At 39.3% G+C, this 22,448-nt stretch overlaps 1 protein-coding gene and 1 long non-coding RNA gene across 21 annotated transcripts in view; one reads left to right on the forward strand and one right to left on the reverse strand.

Annotated features, from left to right (window-relative positions):
• The window catches only part of trdn (triadin), a 58,266-nt gene that overhangs the window by 21,301 nt on the left and 14,517 nt on the right, over positions 1-22,448 (forward strand). For 7 of the 20 annotated variants that reach the window (XM_048985467.1, XM_048985476.1, XM_048985479.1 and 4 more), the window contains 30 exons: positions 1,570-1,635; positions 2,293-2,433; positions 6,985-7,020; positions 7,207-7,305; positions 9,518-9,556; positions 9,834-9,875; positions 10,623-10,652; positions 10,990-11,016; positions 11,780-11,827; positions 11,971-11,994; positions 12,163-12,189; positions 13,089-13,160; positions 13,264-13,302; positions 13,513-13,539; positions 13,662-13,733; positions 14,674-14,745; positions 15,062-15,112; positions 16,437-16,484; positions 16,570-16,617; positions 16,829-16,870; positions 17,091-17,117; positions 17,868-17,918; positions 18,018-18,041; positions 18,703-18,747; positions 18,832-18,855; positions 19,475-19,525; positions 19,616-19,642; positions 19,756-19,782; positions 19,913-19,960; positions 20,199-20,252. In XM_048985467.1, the coding sequence (XP_048841424.1) occupies positions 1,570-1,635; positions 2,293-2,433; positions 6,985-7,020; positions 7,207-7,305; positions 9,518-9,556; positions 9,834-9,875; positions 10,623-10,652; positions 10,990-11,016; positions 11,780-11,827; positions 11,971-11,994; positions 12,163-12,189; positions 13,089-13,160; positions 13,264-13,302; positions 13,513-13,539; positions 13,662-13,733; positions 14,674-14,745; positions 15,062-15,112; positions 16,437-16,484; positions 16,570-16,617; positions 16,829-16,870; positions 17,091-17,117; positions 17,868-17,918; positions 18,018-18,041; positions 18,703-18,747; positions 18,832-18,855; positions 19,475-19,525; positions 19,616-19,642; positions 19,756-19,782; positions 19,913-19,960; positions 20,199-20,252 (1,428 nt within the window). The remainder of the gene's footprint in view (positions 1-1,569; positions 1,636-2,292; positions 2,434-6,984; positions 7,021-7,206; positions 7,306-9,517; positions 9,557-9,833; positions 9,876-10,622; positions 10,653-10,989; positions 11,017-11,779; positions 11,828-11,970; positions 11,995-12,162; positions 12,190-13,088; positions 13,161-13,263; positions 13,303-13,512; positions 13,540-13,661; positions 13,734-14,673; positions 14,746-15,061; positions 15,113-16,436; positions 16,485-16,569; positions 16,618-16,828; positions 16,871-17,090; positions 17,118-17,867; positions 17,919-18,017; positions 18,042-18,702; positions 18,748-18,831; positions 18,856-19,474; positions 19,526-19,615; positions 19,643-19,755; positions 19,783-19,912; positions 19,961-20,198; positions 20,253-22,448) is intronic. The other 13 variants (XM_048985466.1, XM_048985474.1, XM_048985472.1 and 10 more) reach the window with 13 other exon arrangements.
• The window catches only part of LOC125714668 (uncharacterized), a 28,304-nt gene continuing 21,508 nt past the window's right edge, over positions 15,653-22,448 (reverse strand). Inside the window, exons 4-5 of the long non-coding RNA XR_007383821.1 lie at positions 16,703-16,834; positions 15,653-16,386 (exon numbers count right to left, since the gene is read on the reverse strand). This is a non-coding gene — a long non-coding RNA (uncharacterized LOC125714668). The remainder of the gene's footprint in view (positions 16,387-16,702; positions 16,835-22,448) is intronic.

Consider the following 22,448-nt stretch of genomic DNA (forward strand, 5'->3'; position numbering starts at 1 on the left):
TCGAGTTGTTGGTTATGCTTTTTTTGTGGTCATGGTGTTTTATTTTTAATGAAATGAGATCGTACCTCCGGGGCAGTGGGTTTCGTTGCCTCTCTGGCTGTCTGCATGAGGAGCTGCGTGATCTTCCTGTGACCACATGGTTACACCTGTTCGCTCCCGCAGCCCAAAGGCATGCTGTTCTGGTGGGCCGTTGTCCCTGCATTGCCCATACTGTGCGCTCGTGTGTGTGACAGTGTGTGATGGCATGAATTTATGTGCAAAGACCGTACATTGACAAGCAGTCTAATTGGAGGTTTTTTAATTAGCAAGACCTTTGCAATGGCATTATACACCAAACATTTGTGTTTAGCATTCCTCTTGGGATTGCAATTCAAATGAATAGCAAGATGGCAAAAAGAGAACTGAATGAGTTAATCAAGAAAATGATGGCAATAAAAAAAATACAGAAGATATGTTAATAGATTTCTGTTATGAAACCCTTAAATTTGTAAAATTGTTACAGAATTAAGGATGTGCCCCAAGACTTTCTGTGAGCGTGGTATATCATTGTTATCATTCCTGACAATAGCAATTGTTCTTTACTGTTGATTTGGGATAATCTTCATATTTTGTGGCTGCCAATACCTAACCATTACTAATAGATCTTATCACTAATGCTTCTCACTATCCAGTGGTTAATTAGTAATTAACTAACTAGCTAGTGTCACTTACCCAAAGTCACCTAAAGAAAATATTACTTACTTAAATCAACCCTATTGATTACTAAATTTGGGTCAGGGTAAGAAATATGAAAATCATTGCTCTGTTAATAAATCATAAACGTATATTCTGTATGGATTTACATCATAGTGCATAATTGACGTTTGCCTTTAAAATGTCTGCATGATTACATTTCTGGTGCAATGTGTTACTTTCCTTTTCTTTATTTATGAATTACCTATCGTTTGTCATAGATAATACATTGTGGTAATACAGCGAATGATAGCAAGCATTGCCCTTCAATGTATTCACAGTTTCTGAGTTATATTCCTCTGAGCATATTCTTTAATTTTTGTCTCGTTCATTATTTTTGGTAAGTCTAAAATAATGAGTGTGTGCAGAACTTCTACAGAAATGGCCATGAATAGGCCAACACGTTTCCGGGTCATGGGATTTACAGCAATGTCTGGTTTCTCTCCATCTTCAGGGATAAATATGTCGATTTAAAATTATGAATATCATAATGATAGTTTTTTTTTTATTGTAATGTCTAATTTTCCTAATCCCTCCCGCCCGCCCTGTACATAGGTAAAAAAATTTAAATTATTATTATTATTTAATTATAATATTCTCATGGGTCAGTAATTAAATTACTTTTTATATATGCGAATTATGCTTCTATGCCAACATATATAGAACACAGGACCAAATTAACTGAATGGTTGATGGGCAATCCAGCCATGTGTTGCATTCTCCCATTCAGCGAATGTAACAGTGTGTTCGAAAAACGTAACCTAGACTTGCGACGTCATGTTTGGTCTTATGGGTGCTTCTTCCTGGTGATGTTGACAACCTGCCTCCACGTCGCAGCTCTTCCACAAGCCAGAGAGACAAAAGAGAGGAAAGGAAAAGAAGTGAAAGTGGAGTCCCAGCGAGGTAAAGTGCTCATATTGAAGTCTTCTCGTAAATTATAGCTCTTTTTGTAAAGATTTCCCCCCCCCCCTTCCGAATTTGATACATTATGTCGACTGAATGTGAAGCTGGGGACAGTCATAAGACAATGCCGTTTCTGTAACCACATGTCAATAAAGAGAAAAATGGGGTCAAAGACTCACTACAAAACAATAACAATACTCGTGGCACCACACTGGAACAATCGACGCAGTGCTGTTGTTGCTGTCCTGCATCGAAACACTTCAGCATCTTAATAGTGGTGATTTTAAGCGTGAAAATCAACATTGATAAAAAAAAATCAATGGCTGAAATGCCGGGTTATACTACAGAGGGGAAGGAGCGTGTTTCAACTTCAGTAGCACTGGAATTTTTCATGAAGAGAACAAATCCGGATGCCTTCTGCTATTGGAAAATCAACATAAAGTAACTGATAAGGCGCAGAATCATTCAAAATATTAATTTAAAATGATAAACAGTCCGCATGTTTGTTTCAATAATATCTGATTTGATATTAAAAAAAAGTCTTTGTTGACCTGAAGCCTTTGCTCAAGCATTATATACAAACGTTCCTGGGCTCATTACAGCAGCCTCCGAGGCCCTGTCGCGGTTTTCATTAAACGCCATCTTTTGTTTCGGCAGAGAGGCGGAAGTCAAAAACAATGAAGCGGGAATTAAAAGAGGAAAAGTCTGCAAGAAAGGAAAGGAAAGCCGAGAGGAGGGAGAAGCCCGTAGACAAGGCCAAGGCGAAGCTCAGGCGGGAAAGAGTGATGAGGACTAAAGGTGGGTAGCGTGCGCGAGAACACGAGGATCAAAGAGGACGGCGTCAGCACAGTGCGGGCAAGAAGGGCAGAGATTAGAACAAATACCTCAGGAACCGACTGTGAAAAGGAGAAAAGCAGCCAGTTTCTCTTAAAACAGATAACGCGGAGAATCGACAAGGGCTTCATTTAGCCCCTGTAGCTCAGTCAACATGCAGAAGCATTTTACTGTCTGAAAATATCTCCTGAAGAACGTTTAGTGAGTGAAGGCACTCGTCAGCTCTCACTGTTCTTTTGAAGGCAACTAGAGTGATTCTGACCCCCCTATAGCTTAGAAAGCCCAAATATACAAACTTGACCTGCCCATCAAGTCAAAGAGATTTTGAGAGTCAGTTTCACACACAAGGAAATTCTATAGCCAGAGATATAAATTAATAACCACAAACTGGGACCTTCACCAAGTCCCGCATAAAGATAGTCTAACTAAAAGACAAGTAAAATAAGACGAGGATCGCGGATGAACTCAGATTGTCATCTGAAATTGGGTCGCTGGTGCCACAGCTGAACGACAAGGTAGTGAATGGAGCGGGGATGGCGTCGTCTGAGGGGACGACTGTGGCAGCACCGGGCTGGAGAATGAGGTAGCCAGTGATTGTGGAGGGGCATTGTGGGAAGGGGAAGGAGAGATACAGAGGAAAAGAAAGACGGCGTACGGAGGCCTTAGGCTCAGCCTTTGATCTCCTCTTCATTCTCTCCTTTGCTTTTTTTCCTTGCTCTTCCAACTGGATCATTTTGATTTCTGCAGCTGTGTGCTTGGCATGTAACACCAGCGTGTGAAAGTGGCTCCTCTCGGACTCCTAAGGCGTTTCTGCTCTTTACCTTCCCTGGGATCCTTCCCACTGTTTCTCACAAACTCACAAAATTACCGCAGTTGTGCAAATGGCAGCGACGAGGACGTCGCTGATGACTCTGACATTTTGTCATACTTTTAGAGTGACGTCTCATAAAAGCCATCAAAACAAATGCAAGCCAGTGGCTTTCCGTGACTTTTTAACTGCAAAGCGATGATGAAGCGGCTCTTTCTTCCACTGGGTTACAGGGTTTAACGCGGCTCCCTCAAAGCACATTAGGCAAAAGTCTCCTCGGCGCTCATTTATAAATTGAAAGCTATGCGACATTTTGCTTCGTCGTTAGTGCTTTGGCTGGGATTATAATGTCTGCAGTTCCATTTGTTGATGAGGAGCGATAAATTCTCCACCGTGGGGCCAGTCATGAATGAACGGGCACAGAAACATGTTTTGGTGAGAAACTGAAATGGTTATAATTTACAAGCTTTTTTCAAAGTTTTATCAAATAAAACTAATGAGCATGACTTTATAATAATGATTCATTGGTAATGTATAACAGTATATTATAGTAGTCGCATTCTCAGTGGAGAGCACAGTGTTTTAGGCGTGGTTATTTCCTCAGAAGTGAAGAATGAGCAGCTTTGCTGTATTAACCCCACAAATAAGATGCAGAACTGACCGTGGTGTGTCTGTGTGTATGTCTGTGTGTGTGTGTCTGTGTGTCTATGTCTGTGTATGTCTGTGTGTGTATGTCTGCATGTCTGTGTGTGTATGTCTGCGTGTGCGTGTCTGTGTGTTAAGTTTATATTATATTGTGGGGACAATGCAATAAAAATATGTTATTTTGACATTATAGAGACCATTGTTCAGCTCCCCACAAAGATCTGTGAATGCGATCAAAAAAGCGAAAATTCCAAAAATCTCTTTTTTACTTATGGTTAAGGTTAGGGCTGGGAAGGGGTTAAGGTTGTCATGTTGGGATTAGAGTTTTCCCCATACAATGCAATGGAGAGTCCCCACAAAGATATACTTACAAGCCTGTGTTTATGTGTGTGTGTGTGTGTGTGTGTGTGTGTGTGTATAGAGTATTTCAATTGCCCTGTCATGTGACATTTACCAGTGAAGTGGATTGTGATTTCATGGACTGTGTAAGATTTTGACCTTCTTGCTGAAATCATGTTCATGGATCAAGTCACTGAGTGTGAAGCGGGTGACATTAGACGCGAGTGATAAAGGGGGCTGTAACATGCCTCTTAAGCTCCGCTGATACTGTGCGGGACCTCTACAAATCCCCGCTTCACTCACATGCTGATAACTTGCAGTGCCATGGAGTCCAAATTAGGTCGATTAGAAAAATAATTATTTCGATCGATTGACGACGCGCTTAGGTGCAACGTAAAACTGGTTAAACAATGTTAGGATTTGGGACCTGGGAACTACACTTGAAACTCGAAGCCTAGATGCAGGTTTCACAGAAATGGCAGCGAGATTTAGCGAGGTCTTGTTAGAGTGGAGCTTGTAAAGGTAATAAGGGAACACCTAGTGCACAATAAATGCCCCTCGTTGTCGTCACTGACTGGAGAAGGTTAAGACGAGCAGCTAAAGGCGAAGACGAAATCAGGGCTCTCTGAGCAAACATTAGCCAACACAACGTACGGCAAGGAGAGGATGCTAATGGACTTCAGCAGGCAGGAGGTAGCAAAGCCGTTATGGATGTTAAAATAATAGCTGCCAGTTCATGTCCTACTGTGCTTCTCTTCCCTTGAGCAAAGGTATTTTAGCTGAAGTACTCCAGTAAATATTCCTATGTATAAATAATTTGGGGTAAAAGTGCGTAACGTGCAAATGGCCTCGGTGAAACAGCCGCAGTCCTGATAATGATGCCGTTAAATCACATGCAAACTGGGCAAAACGGGGCTGCAGAGAAGATCTCGTCAATTTCAGTAGCAAGATCACAGATTGTCATTTGATGGCTACCTAAATACGTTTAACTCACAAATCAGCTCTCATTCGTCAGTTCATAAATGGGTATTGTCATCAGCAAGGCCATGTGACTCTGCTTCATTTCATGAGAACACATCCGCTGCCTTTCCTCTGACTTTGGCCAATCAGGATCTCCGTCGTTAACCATTCTGAGAACCTGTTCACCCTTCTTCTTTAAAGGGCCCAGACATTTTAGGGAGACATACAGTCCGGGCATGTGTATACACACTTGTCCAATTATGGCCACTGCACCAGACGTAATATGCAAACACGCTATTCCTGCTGTAGCAAACAAGCACCGTTTCCATCTATCCCCTGTCTTTGTTATTCACAGAAAGGCATTAACATTGCATAGTCAATGGAACAGCTCTGTCTTTTCCCAGGATGTCCGTCTTTTTCCCAGGACTCCTGAGGACAAAAATTCCTGTAATCCATCCTCGCGACCTAAGAGAAACAGGGTTTCCTGACGCCTTCTAGCGAATGCTAAAGATAGCGTTATAAAACAAGCACATGGATTTATTTTCCTCGTTCACACCATGTGACAGTTTGTTGTGTGCCCTCAGTTGCTACGTTACGCTAGCCCGTGCTAATTTGCAAACTAAAATTCATGCAACAAAATTTTCCTTCATGTGCTAAGTGTGTGCCTTTAATAAGAGGGGAGAAACAAAGCAGGAGGCAATGGCTTGGAAAAAAAAAAAAAAGATATATTATCACTCCGAGCCCTGACCGACACGTCTTGCTTAGTGTAAGAAGTCACGGATGGTCTGTGGCATTCAGACAATTCTGTGCGTCACAGTGCATATAGGAAGGGACAGACCATCCTTATACAGCTGCCCTGACAATGGAAAGTGGTCCCTTATCCTCTAAAAATACCCAGCTGGAGTCTCAAGCGCCACCAACGCCACAGTTTGCCGAACAAAACCTGCCACCTGGCTCTGTTGTATGGCCCTCCCTGCCCAGCTTTTATTAGTGACTCTGTGGGAGGACAGAGCTTTGGTCCACAGCTGTCAATAGGACCGTATTCTGCTCAGCTGACAAACGCAGGCTGACTGGAGGGGGCTTTATTCGGCCGCTATACCGAACATATCTGCCCTAACAGCATGAACCTCTGAAGACCCCAGTGTTACCGGACATTTTCTGTCTCTCTCACTCTTTCTCTCTCTTACCCTTGTGTCACGTCCTCCTTTTTTGTATGATGGCCTGAGATCAGATAAAAGACCACCCCCTGGAATAAGTGGGGGGGTGGGGGGTGGGGTGGGCAGATAAAGGATCCAGACCACTTGAATCCTGTCCAAACCAATGTATGAAAAGAGAAGCTCTTCCCTGTCTCCATCTGACTTTTGAACCAGACACACTTTTTCTTCGTTAGTTCAAATGAAATCCTATTTTTACATTACTAGACAAATGTTTGTTTTAGTGTACAAAATTGCTTCTAGAACTGAAGTAATAAGTGGAATTAAACATGATTTCACACACACACACACACACACACACACACACACACACATTTTCTTAAGTATCAGAAATGTTTTTTTCTATAACAAAAATTCCACATCTCCTTTTTTGGTTTGCTAGGGATGTGATACGTGCACAAATCCACATCGTTCTTTTGTGATTAGTGCGCAGCATGAAGGTATGAAATGCTACAAGCAACAGTGAAGAAAATGGCTTTCAGTGCTTCTGTACCAATTCTCTGCTTGGAACCTGCCCTGTTTCTCATCTAAGTCTGGTTTTCCTTTCAGAGAAAAAGCCTGCTGTGAAACCAAAGGAAGACAAAAGTATGTGATCTTTTTCTTCCTCCAAACTGCCGATTTTGATCCTTGAAAATGAAGCAGCCTCATATATTTCTGAAACAAAAGGTTGCATTTGAAGATTAGCAATGTTTTTTTTTATTCTCTGCTGCCTTGCAGAATTTATTAAGGAAAGGTAATGTTTGTATATGATGTTTGTGCAATAACACCTAGAAGAGGAGCCCAAGAAAAGGCCAAGCAGAAAGTCAAAGGAGCTAAAGAGAGAAGGTGAAGGTGTGAAGAAGAAAACAGCTCTGGACAGGAGGAGGGCAGGTATGGGCTCCTCTGAGGCTCTGAGAATTACCTCTCCAGCCTCAGATATCAACAGCTGCAGGATTTCATTTGCAGGGATGCATTCACACACACACATACACACATACACACACACACACAGACTGGTACTCATATCTTTATGAGGGCCATCCATTAATTTCTATGAGCATAACCCTACTCCCAACAATGGCAACCCTAACCCTACCCAGCCTAAACCTTAACCATAAGTAACTAAACAAAATACAAGACTTTTGGCTGTTTTTGTTTTTTGATTGTAGCCACAGATTTTTTTTTGTAAAATTGAGGCTATCCTTGTGAGGACTAAAAAAATGTCCCCTCAAGGTCAAAACAACAGTTTTTCTTTCATTAAATTGTAGGGAAATCTGGTGTCCACAATGTAAAAATTACAAAAGCGCACTCTCTCTCTCACACACACACACACACCGTTGAAACATTGTGCGCACGAATGACCACACCTGCTGTCATCCTCATCAGGCTCTCCACAAATAAACTACCGCGTCTAACACACACACACGGAAACGGAAAACAAGCATGAAATAAGCTCGCTGATTCTGCACTTCTGCAAAATGAAAGTTCCCCAAAATGATCACCAAGGTTTATTTGCCGGGAGGTGTGACACTGTGGCTTATCTGTTTGGTGTTTCACTGGAGTATAAAGATGGCACACCTGATTATAATTTCTAAGTTAGTTGTTTTTGAGCCAGGAATATTTCTGTTGGCCACCAACACAGAGCAAAAAAGAGGGGCACGATATAACAAGGAAACGAACCTAATCAGTGGATCAAATCTGTATGGAACTGTGAAATGTCACACATACACATATATACATAAACTGTCATATGATTATGTTGATGTTATTTTTAATAGTCTATACGTAAATGCTATTGGTCATATATGATTCAAAACAGTATTTTTTTAAAATGAAGTATAGTTTCCCAATTAGTCGAAATTTTGTTATATAGAAGTGAACATCAGACCATCCTCTACAGATTTTGTGTGTGGTCAGAGAGTAAAATGAGCGAGATTCTCTTTGGCAGGATTGCGGAGAGGTTAATACCGCAAAATGACAAAGACGCCTCACACCACACGTACTTAATAAAGATGAAAAAGAAATTATGCTGAGAATTACATCATTTGAAACTGTGGCTATGTCCAAAGGACCTTCCTTCCAATCTGAACACGAAGCTCGAAAATATGTAAGGAGACTAATTCATTTCCTGTTATGTGGTTGCAGGCCTCAGATTAAGTCTTTGGGCTGGATGCATGTTGTGTATCTGAGATCACATCTTCCCCCTGAAAGGTTACCCTTTAATCGAAAAGTGTCACATTAATTCTGACAAATTCAGGCAATACAAATTTCTAATAAAGCTGTCATATTTGTATCCTGTGACTTACAGTCGCCAGCTTTTAAATTAATTCCAGTAATAACCTTTCGATTTATGAATGCGTAATGTGGAAACTTGGTTAACCTTTTGATGTTATCATGTGTTACTGGGCTGTATTTCAAACAGTCTTCTGAGCAAATAGTTGAAAGCAAATAATTGGCCGTGGTATATGGGTTTTATTCACATGTTTTACTTTAATGAATGTAATAGACTGTACATTGTACAACACCGGCAACACTAACTGTTCATTAACCTCGCCCATAAATATCACTCCATCTGATGTATCCAGCAGACTCAGTAATTCTTCTCACGCTATCTGGTTGTTATGGTTTCTGAAGTTTCACAGTGCATTTGTTTTGTATGCAGACAAACGGGAAGAAACGCCACGAAAACCAAGGGACACTAAAGGCGCAGGAAATAAAACAGAATAGAAAAACAAACGCGTATGTTTCGCAGAAATGAAGCACAACGTGCCCTGCTTACTTGCGCCTGACCCTTTATACCTGCAAGGAGCTGAGAGACTTTCACTTCTCAGGCAAATAAGATGTAAAGAGAGAAAACCTGAAAGGTTGGCCTGCCAATGGCTGCATGCAATAGTAATAAAGACGGATCGGTCAGTGACTGTCCAGATCCGCTGTGTGTCGCGATGCTGATGACGGCCGATCATCGGCGGGCTTCAAGCTTTAGGTATCGCCTGGAAACTGTAGCGGAAGGTCTTCATAGAAAGGGGAATTACTGTGTTCACTGAAACTGCACAGAATAAATGAAAGGCCTGCAACCTCCTAACCTAGTCTCTCTGATTTATAGCTGGAAAGAAACCAGCAGAGAGACCAAAGGAAAGAAAATGTAAGTGTTTGTCATATATAAATATTGAACCTCGGTCAGATCATGCACTTCACATACAGGCAGGTGCTGTACATTTTGCCTCAATCTGCTGTTATATTTTATGTTACTTGGCTTTAACATTTCAAAGTGATTAATGTTTTATTATATATATATATATGTGTGTGTGTGTGTGTGTGTGTGTGAGTGTTTCGGCTTAAAGGTAAATATAACTATATTTTGTATAACTGTGGTGTTGTCATTTTGTAATAGTATTTATCTTTCCATTTCAAAATTATAGCTAGATCTGAAGAAAAAGCTGTAAAGAAAAGGCAACCAGAAGGTTAGCTATCCCTGTGTAAAAGTGGCTACTCTTCAGTTATATCCAGGTTTCAGAAGTGCAGATTTTCCTCACTGTATTATATGCAGGATGGGCTTCCCTATACTTTAGCATGTCTTATGTGCATTTGCATACAAGCTCTGCAAAATGTCTCTGCGATGAGAATCATGTGACAAAACACGTTTTTGGCAATATAAGCAACACCGCCCCCTGCTGTTGAATATGCTGCATATTTTATCTCCTTCGGGAATTAAATCAATATTTGTAATTGTTTTCAGTCATAACACTGATCTTTTGAAATCAAAGAAGGCTTTTAACCAGGGCTTGAAGTTAATGCATTTGATATTACCCAAGAAAAAAAAAATATATATATTGATTTTTTTCCTTTTTCTATTTGTGTCAATTAATACATTAATACATAATTTATGTGATCTATAAACTGAACTGTCATTCTAAAGCTTTTAAGCTGCTAGAGGCCACTGGCTGCTGTAAGAGGATGAAATATTTAATTCCAAGAGATGCATTCGAATTTATTGAGAATCTGAACAAATTGGATTAAGTTTAACATTCCAGCAGTGAATCCTCTGCCTTGGCAGAGTTCGACGGGGTCAGCGGTGTTTTGGTGGCACAGGTCAAGTGTCAGTGACTGAGTTTCAGTGCCATCTCTAGCAGTAAAGTGCATTAAGCTTTGGTTGATGTATTTATGCCTTTTGTGCTAACAGTAATGTCCTTTGGATTCTCATTTTATAGACAAGCCTGTAACTGCAAAACCCACGAAGGGTGAGTACATATTCACTGACAGGTATTACATGTTGTTTTTGAAAACACATCTAAATACATTATGTATTTACTGTGTAAAGTATATATAATTAGTTCATGCATAATAATATATTATGAATATAATATACATATAATGATTATATTATTATTATTATTGGTATTATTGAAAAACAACCTGAAAAAGCTAAGAAAAAGGGTGATTAATATGGTTTTGAATTGATAATATTATTTAAGGATATGCAAATAAAAGAAATAAACTATAAGATTTTAATTTTATTTTATTTATTAAGTCATAGGCTTTGTATCTAATTATCACTATTACTTGCCCTGTCTGCAGCTAAAAAGAAACAAGCTGTGAGGAAAAGTATGTTCCGTAGCTGTGGTGGGAAGCGCCCTAATCACACTGGCCTTCTCGTGACTCTGTTAGCATGAGCGCTGCACTAAGTCTCACCGCAAGATCGTTGACACGCAGCTAGGAGGCATCAGATGCCCCTGGGAATGGAGCCACAGTCGCTTTTTCAGGAGGTGGACTGTGTGCCTCCCGCGCTCAGAATAAAGTGTGTGAAATCTAATCTGCCAGGACTGCGCCTGCTGTTTGGCGCGACATGCGAGCCGTGTGCGTTACAATAAAAATATCACACGTGTAATAACATAGATTATCGTTTGATGGCTGTTCAATTTACAGTTCATTTACTTGGCCCTTATGCTAATGTTCTGGATGGCTTTTGTAAGAAATATGTTAGAATTACATGTTGCATGACGTGATTCCCAAACTACTTGTCAGGAAAACCCATCGACCGCCAAGCAGTACCGAGGACTAGCTTAAAAATGACTGGGCTGAATTTTAACTTACGAATGTCTTAACACTGCATATGTGCTGCGCGTGTACATCCAAGGGAAAATGCCTGTAAAGTAAGCAAAGTCAGTGCCCATTAGAAGTTGGAGATGCAGGAGATTGACGTGCAGATTGCCTTCGTATGACCATATGCTTTGTGACGACATGAGGCTAAGTGATGACTAAGAAAGCTGCAGCTGCGGTAGCTGACTGTTGGCTCAAACTCAATTTTTTTATTTCCTTTCCTTTATTTTTGATTTTTTTTAACCCTTTTTGCATTTTCCTTTGTCAGAACCCGAAGATAAGAAGAAACCAATAACAGAGACACCTAAAAAGAAAGGTACATAGTTAGCATCTAAGACTATTTAAAACTATTTACTCTTGAGTCCATTCTCATCGTTTATGCAGTGAGTTTTATTTCATTAGCTTTATTTCAGTCTGTCTAAGTTCATAATAAAGAGGCTTTATAACTCTTTGCTGCAGGTGATGATAAGAGGATATCAAAAGGTAATGTAACTCTTTCAGAGTTCCCTTCTGACCAAGATGACAGATGACAATACGAGTCATTCTGAATGTTATAAAAACGTTTTGATAATGTAGTGACATTCTGTGGCTGGGGAGTATCACATGATTATTGCTTAAAATCGTAACTATCGTTGTTGCCTTATTCCATAGCCAGAAAGACGCCCGATAAAAAAGGAAGTATGTTTTGTGAAACAAGGCTGTTTTTAGTGTAGAATTAGCATATTTAATGTTTGGCTACATAGCGCATTTAAACTTCCAAACTTTCAATAATCCTGCAATACTTTTTAAAGATGCTGAGATCCAACAAGAACTCAGAAAAAGGAGTAAAAGTGTAATTTGGGAGACCAAAATCCTACCAGATTCGTTTTTCAACCCACCACAGCAGTGTAATGATTTTTGCATTATACATCTTGCAAAAAAAATCTGTTATGTGGTAATAGCATTTTAAATCCCCAGCTGATTTCAATTTACATTTTTGCTTTTAAGCTTTGGATTGAACTAGCAATGAGAAAATTATGCTCCTTTAACTGAATTCCTGATTGTGCTGTTGCTATGGCTACAGTTAAGAGCTTTTTTTTTTTTACACCAAATAACCCCCCAAGTTCATTAGAGTGGCCGAGACTAAAAACTTCAAAGTAAAATAATTTGACATGTATGTATATGTGTATTTATGTATATACATCTACATATACATACATACTGTATATATGCATATATGCATCATATACATCAATTATCCAAACAATATTACAGCACATGAGATTTTTTTGTAAGTTGCACGAAAAGTTCCTAATATATAAAACTGATATCTGGGAATATGAAGGTCATGCACCAGATAATTTGAAAGAGGTTGTTGCCAACTAAAGAGCACTGTAATGGACATCGATCAGGATATAGAGGAGTTTGCAGTGTTGCTTTGTTATGGGGATGTTTGGGAATATAGTTAACGGTGATAATGATGATCTGAAGAATTCTGCACTGCAAACTTTAATTAGATGATTACGTCATTTAAATCAGCCTGTTCACTTAGTAAATATATGTAAAGCTGATATATGTCATATATGTTTTCACTATAGAAGCTGAAATTCCTAAGAGAACACGTGACAGAGAACAGGAGAAGGTTCACATGGAAACACCTAGAAAGAAAGGTTGGGTTTTGTGTGGTGATCGTGACATTATCCTGCTCTGCGGAAAATTGTGGGAAGTATATTAAAGTAAGCCAGAAGTAAAATACACATATATATTTTTTAGAACCAGTAAAGAAAGAAAAACCAACCTCAAAACGGCCTGGTAAGTTACTTAATTATTCTGTGTCTTATTTGAAAATGTTATTTAAATAAAGTGGGTAAAGCTTTGTAAACAGCGTTATTGCAAATTTAAAGCAAATATTAGCTTATTTGGTGATAGTCATTAAGCTGCTCATTTTTCCTCACAGCAAGGTAATTTTTCCAGTTCTCTCATTTGAAATCTTTGCATCTGTGACATCTGTGTTTTTCTCAGGTCGCCTGGGAAAAGCAAAGGCAAGAGGTACTAAGATTCCATGTTTCACTTTGCCACGTGATTTGGTCTTTAATGTGTTGACTCCATCCAAAAATGCACAAGGAAAGACCTTTCAGATTCATGTCAGTGAACTGAACATTTTACTCCAGAAACTGGAGCTCCAAACGCAGCACGTGAGAAGCCTGCTACAATGACTCCTACTGAAACATCAAAAATCAAAGGTGATTCTCAAAAAAAAAAATTTCCCCATTCACAACTTTTTTTTGTTTACTACTTTGACGAGATTGGTCAGCTTGATGCTTATTTCTGCTACAAACATAAGTTGTGTACAAACCTGAACCAGTCGCAGAAATGTACAAACTCTAAACACGATAGCTGTAAAATGTTAGAGTGCTATAACGCACTATTCTTACTTAAACGTAATTAAACATTTTAGTCATTTCACAGTCTCCCAGTGTGTAATGCATTTAATTTTCCACATATCTGCAGTTTTCGAGGTTTTAACCATGATTTGTTTTTATGAAAACAAATGAATTTGCATGTCTAATTACTGTTACTGGTTCATTTTTCAGGCGAACAGGAACCGTCTATGATAGAGTATGTGTATGTGATATAAATGTAACTATCATACACGTAGCCTTACGCTTTACACGATACGGTTTGCTACCCTAAAAGAAAGGCTCTGAAGTTATAAAGGAATAATGCTTTTATCAGACTGGTAAAGATTTCTTTCAGATTCCATTTGATTCCTACAGAAATCCAGCAAAATACAACCTTAACGTGATTTCAGCTGATGGCCTTGTGCTTAGGGCTTCGGTAGAAATCACCATGTGGAGGGAAGTAAAAAGGTTTGAGATGGAAAAAGGCCAGGCTCCTTTACTTGGGCTGGCTGTTTGATTCTTTATGGCAAGAGGCTGCAAACCAATTAGGTTTAAAAATGGACCGGTCCTCCATGCCGTCTGAATATTCTTAGCAATGCATTTCCTCTTAAGCCTTCAGTGCTGTAGGAGTCACCCGTACCGAAAGGATTTCACTCTGTGAGCTTCTGCGCACTACATTTTTAGCACAATGGTTATAATAAATAATGAAATATGCATAAAGGTAGCAATATTGCTTTTTTTCCTGAAAATTCACTTTCCAACATTTGTGTGTGCTTTTTAGAAGCAGAACTACACAAGAAGGTACATGAAGAAAAGCCTGAGGTGGAAACGACAGAGTTACCGAAAGAGAAAGGTAACCACATGGATAGTTACAGCTATGGACAGGGCGCCAATGTCCCTCTTTAACGTGTTCATTTTGTTTCAATGTTATTTTATTATTCACACTTGGCGAATCTAATGAAGTATTCCACAGGCTCCATCATTTTTCATTATTTTCCCATTTAAATTTTTTTTATTGAAGACAAAATGAATGCACCGCAGCTCTCGGATGCTGTCGAGAAAGTGCTCGAAATATTAAAACAGGATTATTCTAATAAGCAGCCGATTTATCTTTTGTATTCATTATATTACTCAGGAAATTGTCCCGTTTCAACCTTTTTATTCCCCAGAACATGAGGCCCCCAAAGAAGTGAAAGCAGAGCAGAAAATGGAGATTTTAGGTGATGTGCGTCTGCAAACTTTACAGATGTTATTTAATAATCCCTGTTTTTTGTGACAAATATTTTGAATATAAAGTATTTTGAATATTTCTGATGAGAAACAGTCAAAAAGGAAATCCACACTGTTGCTCTGCCACCTGATCTCTGTATTACTATAAATGCAATCATTTCCTGTTTATATTCTTTACCTTTTTTACAAAGATGTAGTCACAAAGGTACCCATAGAACTGCCGGAAGTGGAAGGTAATAATCAATGATTTGCTGAAGCAATAATCATCCACATTCTGATAAATCTAATATTTGGTGTAATGACTTTATTTGATAAGTGTTGTGATGACATGGAGAATTTAAATGGAACTACTTAAAATTACAAAAATGCGTATTTTTAGAAGCAGCTGTTGATGAAAAAGTCTATGTGGAACCACCCAAAATAGGTAATTTTTTATATTTCCTGCACATGTATGAAATGATACAGAATGTGTCCATAACACAAGTACAATGTGTGTTATTGAACTGATATAATATTTTCAGGATTGGTCCCTGCCTCATCCCATCCAGTTTGCTGTTTCCCCATTTGGCCAGCAGGTGTCTCTGGCCATTCTGTTCGATCCTGTGTTTAATACTTTCACTATCCCCAGTGTGTTACCCTGCTCCCTGAGCCAACATGTGCCTGAATGGGCTGAGTGTGCAGCTAAGTTTTTTCAGTTTTTGTGAGCCCCTTGTTAACCATGTTATCTTGTATTTGTGTGTTTTGGTTTTTGTGCCTTGGTTTGTAATTATCCTTGCTTGCATCTAGTTATGTCCTGTTTCACATATGTTCTACTAGTGTTTGGTTCCTGTGTCCTTGGTGCCTGTTAACAACCCTCACCTGTTCCCTGCAGTTCTAAGTCACCTATTTGTAATTGGTAATAGCCCATAGCTGTCCCTTGTCAAAACCTCGTCATGTGTATATAAGTGCCTGCTCACGCCCTGTTCCTATGTCAGTCATTGTGTCTTTATAGATGTTTATGTAGCTCTGTTAGTGCCGTCTTTATAGTTTGCACTCGAGGCTTGCTGTTTGTGTTCTTTATTGCATTTTTTCCCTGGTCTTTCCGTGTGTTTTAGGTCAGTCTTTGTTCCTTTTGGTTTCTCCTCCCAGCCTCTTGTTCTGACCCCTTTTTGATTGTGGTTAAGAGTTTTCATATCCTGTAATGAAGCTGCATCTGGATCGTCACTCTCTCCTTCCCTGGCGAATGTGTGAATGGGCCTAAATCCCACATAAAACTCCAACATGCCTAAATGTTCCAAAAGAGTAACACAGAACATCACTTTTCTGTTTCTTCAGAACCAGAGCTTATCCAGAAAGAAGCAGTGGAAGAACCTAAACAGGAAGGTACTGTTTTGGGTGCAGATTAACAGTCGTGTAAGGTATATAGTAATTAAAAAGAACTAACATGTTTTTATTTATTTATTCTTAGAGCCAGTGGTTAAAGAAATAGAAGATGTCGTACCGCCTGAAAAACCAGGTGAGTTTCAGGCTCATTATCTCTGTAAGAACATGTAGCCACATAGATCATCACGCCAGAGCAGGAATAGAAATGCAAGCAGTACCTGCTAGTGCCTTACTGGCTTCGGGTGAGAATGCTACTGTCCTCTCAGTCCCAGTGTACCACGGTACTGCTCAGCCTTTCCTCTGCAGTGCAGTCTGTAGTAATGTTCTGGACTTTCCTTTTCCAGAACTGGCTGCTGAAAAAATACAGGAAGAGGTCAAAGAGACAGGTAACACTTTCGTCGTTAGCTACGATAAAATTTCAAGTACATTCAGCAGTTTATCATTTCTAATTAAGTGTAAAGGGCTAATAATCTCCAAACCTGACCAGGGTAAGTGATTTGAAGTTGGATGGATGGTTGGGTGGCTGGATAAAGCATTAATAAGCAAAATAATTAACTAAAATGAAATAATCACTTGATACCAATGTTTTATCATCTCTTCCTTCAGTTGTTCTTTCAAAGGAGGCCCCACTGGGTAAGATATATATATATATATATTTATTTTTGTTTTGTTTTCTTACTTTAAAAAAAATGCTCAGGGTTTTTAGTAAACCACTGTTAAGAGTTCATTACCTTCGTTTCAATGCTAGTTTTGGTTGTTTAAGCAAATCTTCACTTTTCACTTACCTTCCTACCTACATTATCTATCTATCTATCTATCTATCTATCTATCTATCTATCTATCTGTCTATCTATCTCTGGCTGCCTGGTTATCTGTTCGTTTTAAACAGCTGTTTTGGCCTGTTCTCCAAGTAAAACATTTTCATATGCATGACGAGAATTGAAAAACAGGAACCAGTAATGGAGCGGCCAGCCCACTGGCGGCACACTGAGGATCTGAAATGAGTCTTCTGCGGAGAAACCCTGGAAATAGCATGGGATATTTGAAAAGCTCTGCATGGTGTTACGAAGTATTATATGACTGTGGTTGTGTGACTGTGTTGTCCGGGTGCCGTACTATTGTGTACTATGGGAAAATGCCATGGAGGAACAACAAAAGCCAGTAACATTCTGCAAAAAGCCGTCATATACAAGGCAAAGCTGTTATGTAAAAGGCAAGCAAATTATATTTGGAGACAATCTTCAAGTCAGCTTCACTTTCCCCCCAAAATGCAGCCATGATAGCTGCAATCCGTTAGCTCTGAATGTACCAAGTGTGACCGCTGGTTAAAAATGAACAGTTGGTATTTCGTAAATGCATCCCTCCTCCCCCTCCAATTTTTAGGAGCAGCGGTTCCTGGCGAAGCGCATCCTGCAGAAGGTCACAAAGTGGAAGGTATTACTCCTGCTGATCTGTGAATCGTTGCTTGATAATTTTGTGAAAATGATTTTTTTTGCAGTTTCTCACATGTTTGGTTTTTAATTTCTTTAACAGAGGAAGTTGAACAGGAACCTGAAGGTAACATTTGAATTCATTTTGCCGTATCTGACGAAAACAACATCTTTAATCTTTGGTTTATATATGTATTGTTCAGTTGTTTTAGATTCATTCAGCATGCAGCACACACTGCTTTGTAATGGTGTTATCATTGTTAGGTTAATTTTCCTGTCATTCATAAAGTAATTATTTTTTGCTTAGGATTTATGGACTTGTAAAGAAGCTACTTCACATTAGATACATTTTGTTTGGGTTTTGAGAATAAGCTGTATAGAGGTCATTTAAAAGAAATGTCATGAAGGTTTACTGGACGCAGCTACGGAGTGTGGTGGTAACCTTATTTTTTTGGAACGCTAACTGCACCAGTACTCAGGGACAAGACCGAATGGTCTCACCTGGGCTGATCTTCATTTCATTTGAGAAACTGAATTCTCAGGTAGACTGGAAACATTGACCCGCATTATATCAGGCCTAACCTTCAGTGGCCCTGATGAGCAATGCACAGCACGTCAAAATGGCAGGAAATTCAAAAACATTTCAGAAAACTAAAGACAAAGATCAAATAGAGCTGCCAGTTTATCTAACAGCAGTCACATTACTTGCCTGTCAGTAGCTATGGATGTGCAAGGTGTCGGACAGTCAGTTGTTCTCTGTTCTTAAGATCTTGCCTTTTTTGGTGCAGGGCCTCCCTCTGAGGCCTGCGCTGCAGTGGAACCCAAAGCCACAGGTATTCCTGCCGCCATTCAGCTTCGCATTGCAGTTTCACTTTCACTTCCCAGGCTTCTCAATTTGTTTCTGATTCATTTTGCAGAGAAAGCTGAAGCGGAGCTGGGAGGTAATAAGCGTTTAGACACAGCTTGTCTTTCTTGCTGAGTCATACGAAAATATCCGTGACGTTTGACGTATCTATATATTTTTCTCCTGATATTTCAGGTTAATCAGATGTAGAACCTGCTTATTGGCGGTTAAGAAGAGTTATCAGGTTTATTTTACAGTTTATGAAAAAGTGATTTCCTGGACCGCAATTAATTCTTATTCCAGGATAGCCTCTACATCAATAGCTAATCAATGACTGAGAACTATTTTATTAACATTTATTGTTATTTATTTAGGATTCAGCATGTATTCAGATTCAACATTATCAGCCTAATTTCAACATGCAGTTTTGTAGATTCAATTCCATTTATTTTTATATAGCGCCTTTCACTACAGTCATCGCAAGGCGCTTTACATGGATGTGTTGTAATACATTACAACATCATTAGAGAGAGTAATAAAAGATTGTATTCAGAGTGAATTAATATGTTTTTGCATTAATATTGGCCAATGCATTTACTCTCACAGCATCAGGGACATTGGATGCAATACATAATTTGACTTTATGCAAGATTTATCCATTCTTTAAAGATGGAGAGCTAGTTCTTGTTTATTTATGAATGATTTGCCTTGTTTAGGGCCAGAGTCCCCTGCAGTACCACATATCACAGTGGAACCTGCTGAGAAAGGTATTTCTGCATCTGTTCATCTATAAATATTTGCGCGAAAGGTTTTCAGTGTGTAACATTCTGAATTTCTGTTTTAAATGTCTTTTACAGTGAAAACTGAAACTGAAGAATCAAAAGGTAGGAGCATTGGTTACCTTGGCTACACTGTAATTTATTTCTGATTAAACTCAGTTACTGCAAATGCGGCTTGTATTATGTACATTGTCTTGTTCTCTGCTTCTTTTTCACAGAAGCTGTGGATGAGCCGGAAACAAAGGGTACTTTAATAGTGCTGTTTGATGTTTATGTGATCTCAGCTGCACATATACTGCTTCAGATCTGGCTTAAAGTCTGAAATCGCCTGGAATCCAGTGCGCTAATCACACTGTAAACTCTTCTCTTCTGTAGTCCTTGAAGCTAATCAAACAACACCTGTGCAGATACCTCAAGCAGAAGGTAAGCATTTACTCCGTTGATAAAATTAGTTCTGGTCAGGTTGCATTTTCACCTGATCAGCGTATATTCTTTTTTTCTGTCCTGGGAAGACCCATGGAGAAAGAAAGTATGTCATACTTGTAAAAAAAAAAAAAAAAAGCCAAAAATTCCTTCTTGTAGATTTAATCATTCTGATTTGTTGAAAGTGAGGTACGTCTGGGAGTGTGACGGCTATGAGTCTGGATCTGTGTGCTTACAGCTGCACCATGCAGACCGATGCCAGTGTATTGCCCTGCCCCTCCAGGCTGGTACGGTAAGTATTTCAGTAACAAATGGCAGATTCCATTCTTACATCAATATGATATGTTACTTTAGATAAAATTGAGGTATAATTTATAATGAGGTGTAATTTCAGTATAGTGGCCATGTATGGGTTAGGACTACCCTCTTCCTCTGATCTGAGGGATCAGTATAAATGCCCTGACGGACAGAGTGATGTCACCCCTGCACCCGTGAACAAAGCCCCTTAACTCCAACCCCAAGCATCTCAGTGACATTGCTTGCTCCGTTCTGCATTGCTTTGGTAAAACATTTCTGCATAAAAAATAAAATAATGCAATAAAATTAAATAATGAACTAAATGTAGATGTAATCAGTGCACACGCCGACATGTATATTATATATTTGTATCTGTTGATTGTTTTACGTTGGTATAATGAGGTGATTGAGTTGGCTGCCTTATTTGTACAATACTGTTAGTTCCTTCCTTGTTCTAACAATGGAGCTGTCTTGAGTGAGATCCTGAAAGGATGTTTATATTATATTAATTATTTCCCATAAGGCTCCATCTTTGTAACCATGGAAGATTTATAATGCTGAAGATTAAAATAATGGCATCATTCAACTCAAACCAATAAAACAAAAGAAAGTGTCATAGTTGTATAGATGAAGTTAAGTTGATTTTCAGAATCCCAGAGCAGGTAGAGATGCGTTGCCCTCTATGGATTTCTGGCGGATTGAGGGATTTATAACGTATTATTGTTTGCCTTGATGTTTTTTATGTGGCACGAATTCATTTTTCAATGAGAATTTCCATGATGAATAGAACCAATCACTGTGAGGCTGAATCCCTGATTAACGTCAATTTTGCCATCATGCTACAATCAGCTGTAGCTGCAGTGTTTCAGCTCCGTTTGGCTGCGTCCCATTCCCTTGGGTAAATCTGCCTCAAGAGTCAATGGGATACAGCACAGACATTCACCATTTAAAGGGAATAGTTTTCTGTTTACGACATTTCACGCTGACAGTATCAATAAATCAAGGTTATGCAAAGCTGAGCTTCTCAGGCGAAAGGCAGATTTTGTTTTTTTGTTGCTAAATTGCAGGTGACAATTGTAGCGACGCCGGGAGCTGTAATAAGAGGGCCTAGCCAATCAGTGACTTGATTAGAGCTGCCTTTGGATTGAGAGATTGGGGGACTGGGCCTGAATGCTGCCATAGGCTGCCCTCTGCTGAACGCATATGTGTATACGGGGGCGGGGCCACAGGGACACTGACCCCAGCTGAAAGCTGATTGGCACCTGGAATCTCCCCTACCCTGTCACTCACTGATTCAAAACATATCATTGGGTAATGATGAATTGTGGCCCCTCGTATGCCTTCCACCTACTGGCTGAAAGCAGTGTGGCTTCGTAGACGACAGAGAAGCAAAGTAACTAAAACATTTTCCATTCCCTTTACATTTAGCAAACTTGGACTTTCGTTTTATATCGCATTAGGGCGGCTGCACAACACTGGTGGAATTGATTCATCGTTTTACTGAGCATTATTTATTACATTAGACCCCAAAGCCCATGGCTCATTTTCTGCAGGGGTGGTAGGCAGTGTGAGCTGCCTGTGATAAAGGTCATTGTTTCAGGGACTTAGTGTGATATCATACTACCTCCATAGCCTCCCTGAGGTACATATTGCACTGATTTTATACCTGGTTAGCTTTTTCTGGACAGTCTGTATTTTTTAATACATCTGTGAATTCCCCTGCGAAATTCAGGAAATGCATTCAGAACAAGTATACACGACGTCAATAAAATCAACCTTGAGGATTTTCCCTAGAGATGTACGACCAGGGTTACATTTTATATATAAAAATATCACTCGGCTTATTCACAGATCCCAGTGATTTTTTGCGCGAGACATAATATCTTAGAGTATTACCATGTAACATGTTACTATGTAACAAAATACCAAGCAGTACCACAGATTTAAAATAATATCATAACTATAATATACGCTTATTGCAAAACAGTGAAAATCATGTAATTAATCAGTGAGCAGGCAACTTTCTAACTGCTGTTTCTGAGTGGTATAACATAATAAAAGATGTACTCCACTGAGCCAGGGGGGAAATTCCTTAAAGTCTGTCGATAATTTGGAGGATGGAGGCATCAATCTCACTTTCTGCCGCGTGCTAAGCAAGTGCTTTACAATTTGAGCTAATCCTAAATAACTC

The sequence above is a fragment of the Brienomyrus brachyistius genome, chromosome 19 (genome assembly GCF_023856365.1).
Source record: "Brienomyrus brachyistius isolate T26 chromosome 19, BBRACH_0.4, whole genome shotgun sequence".
In the NCBI taxonomy this organism is placed as follows: domain Eukaryota; kingdom Metazoa; phylum Chordata; class Actinopteri; order Osteoglossiformes; family Mormyridae; genus Brienomyrus; species Brienomyrus brachyistius.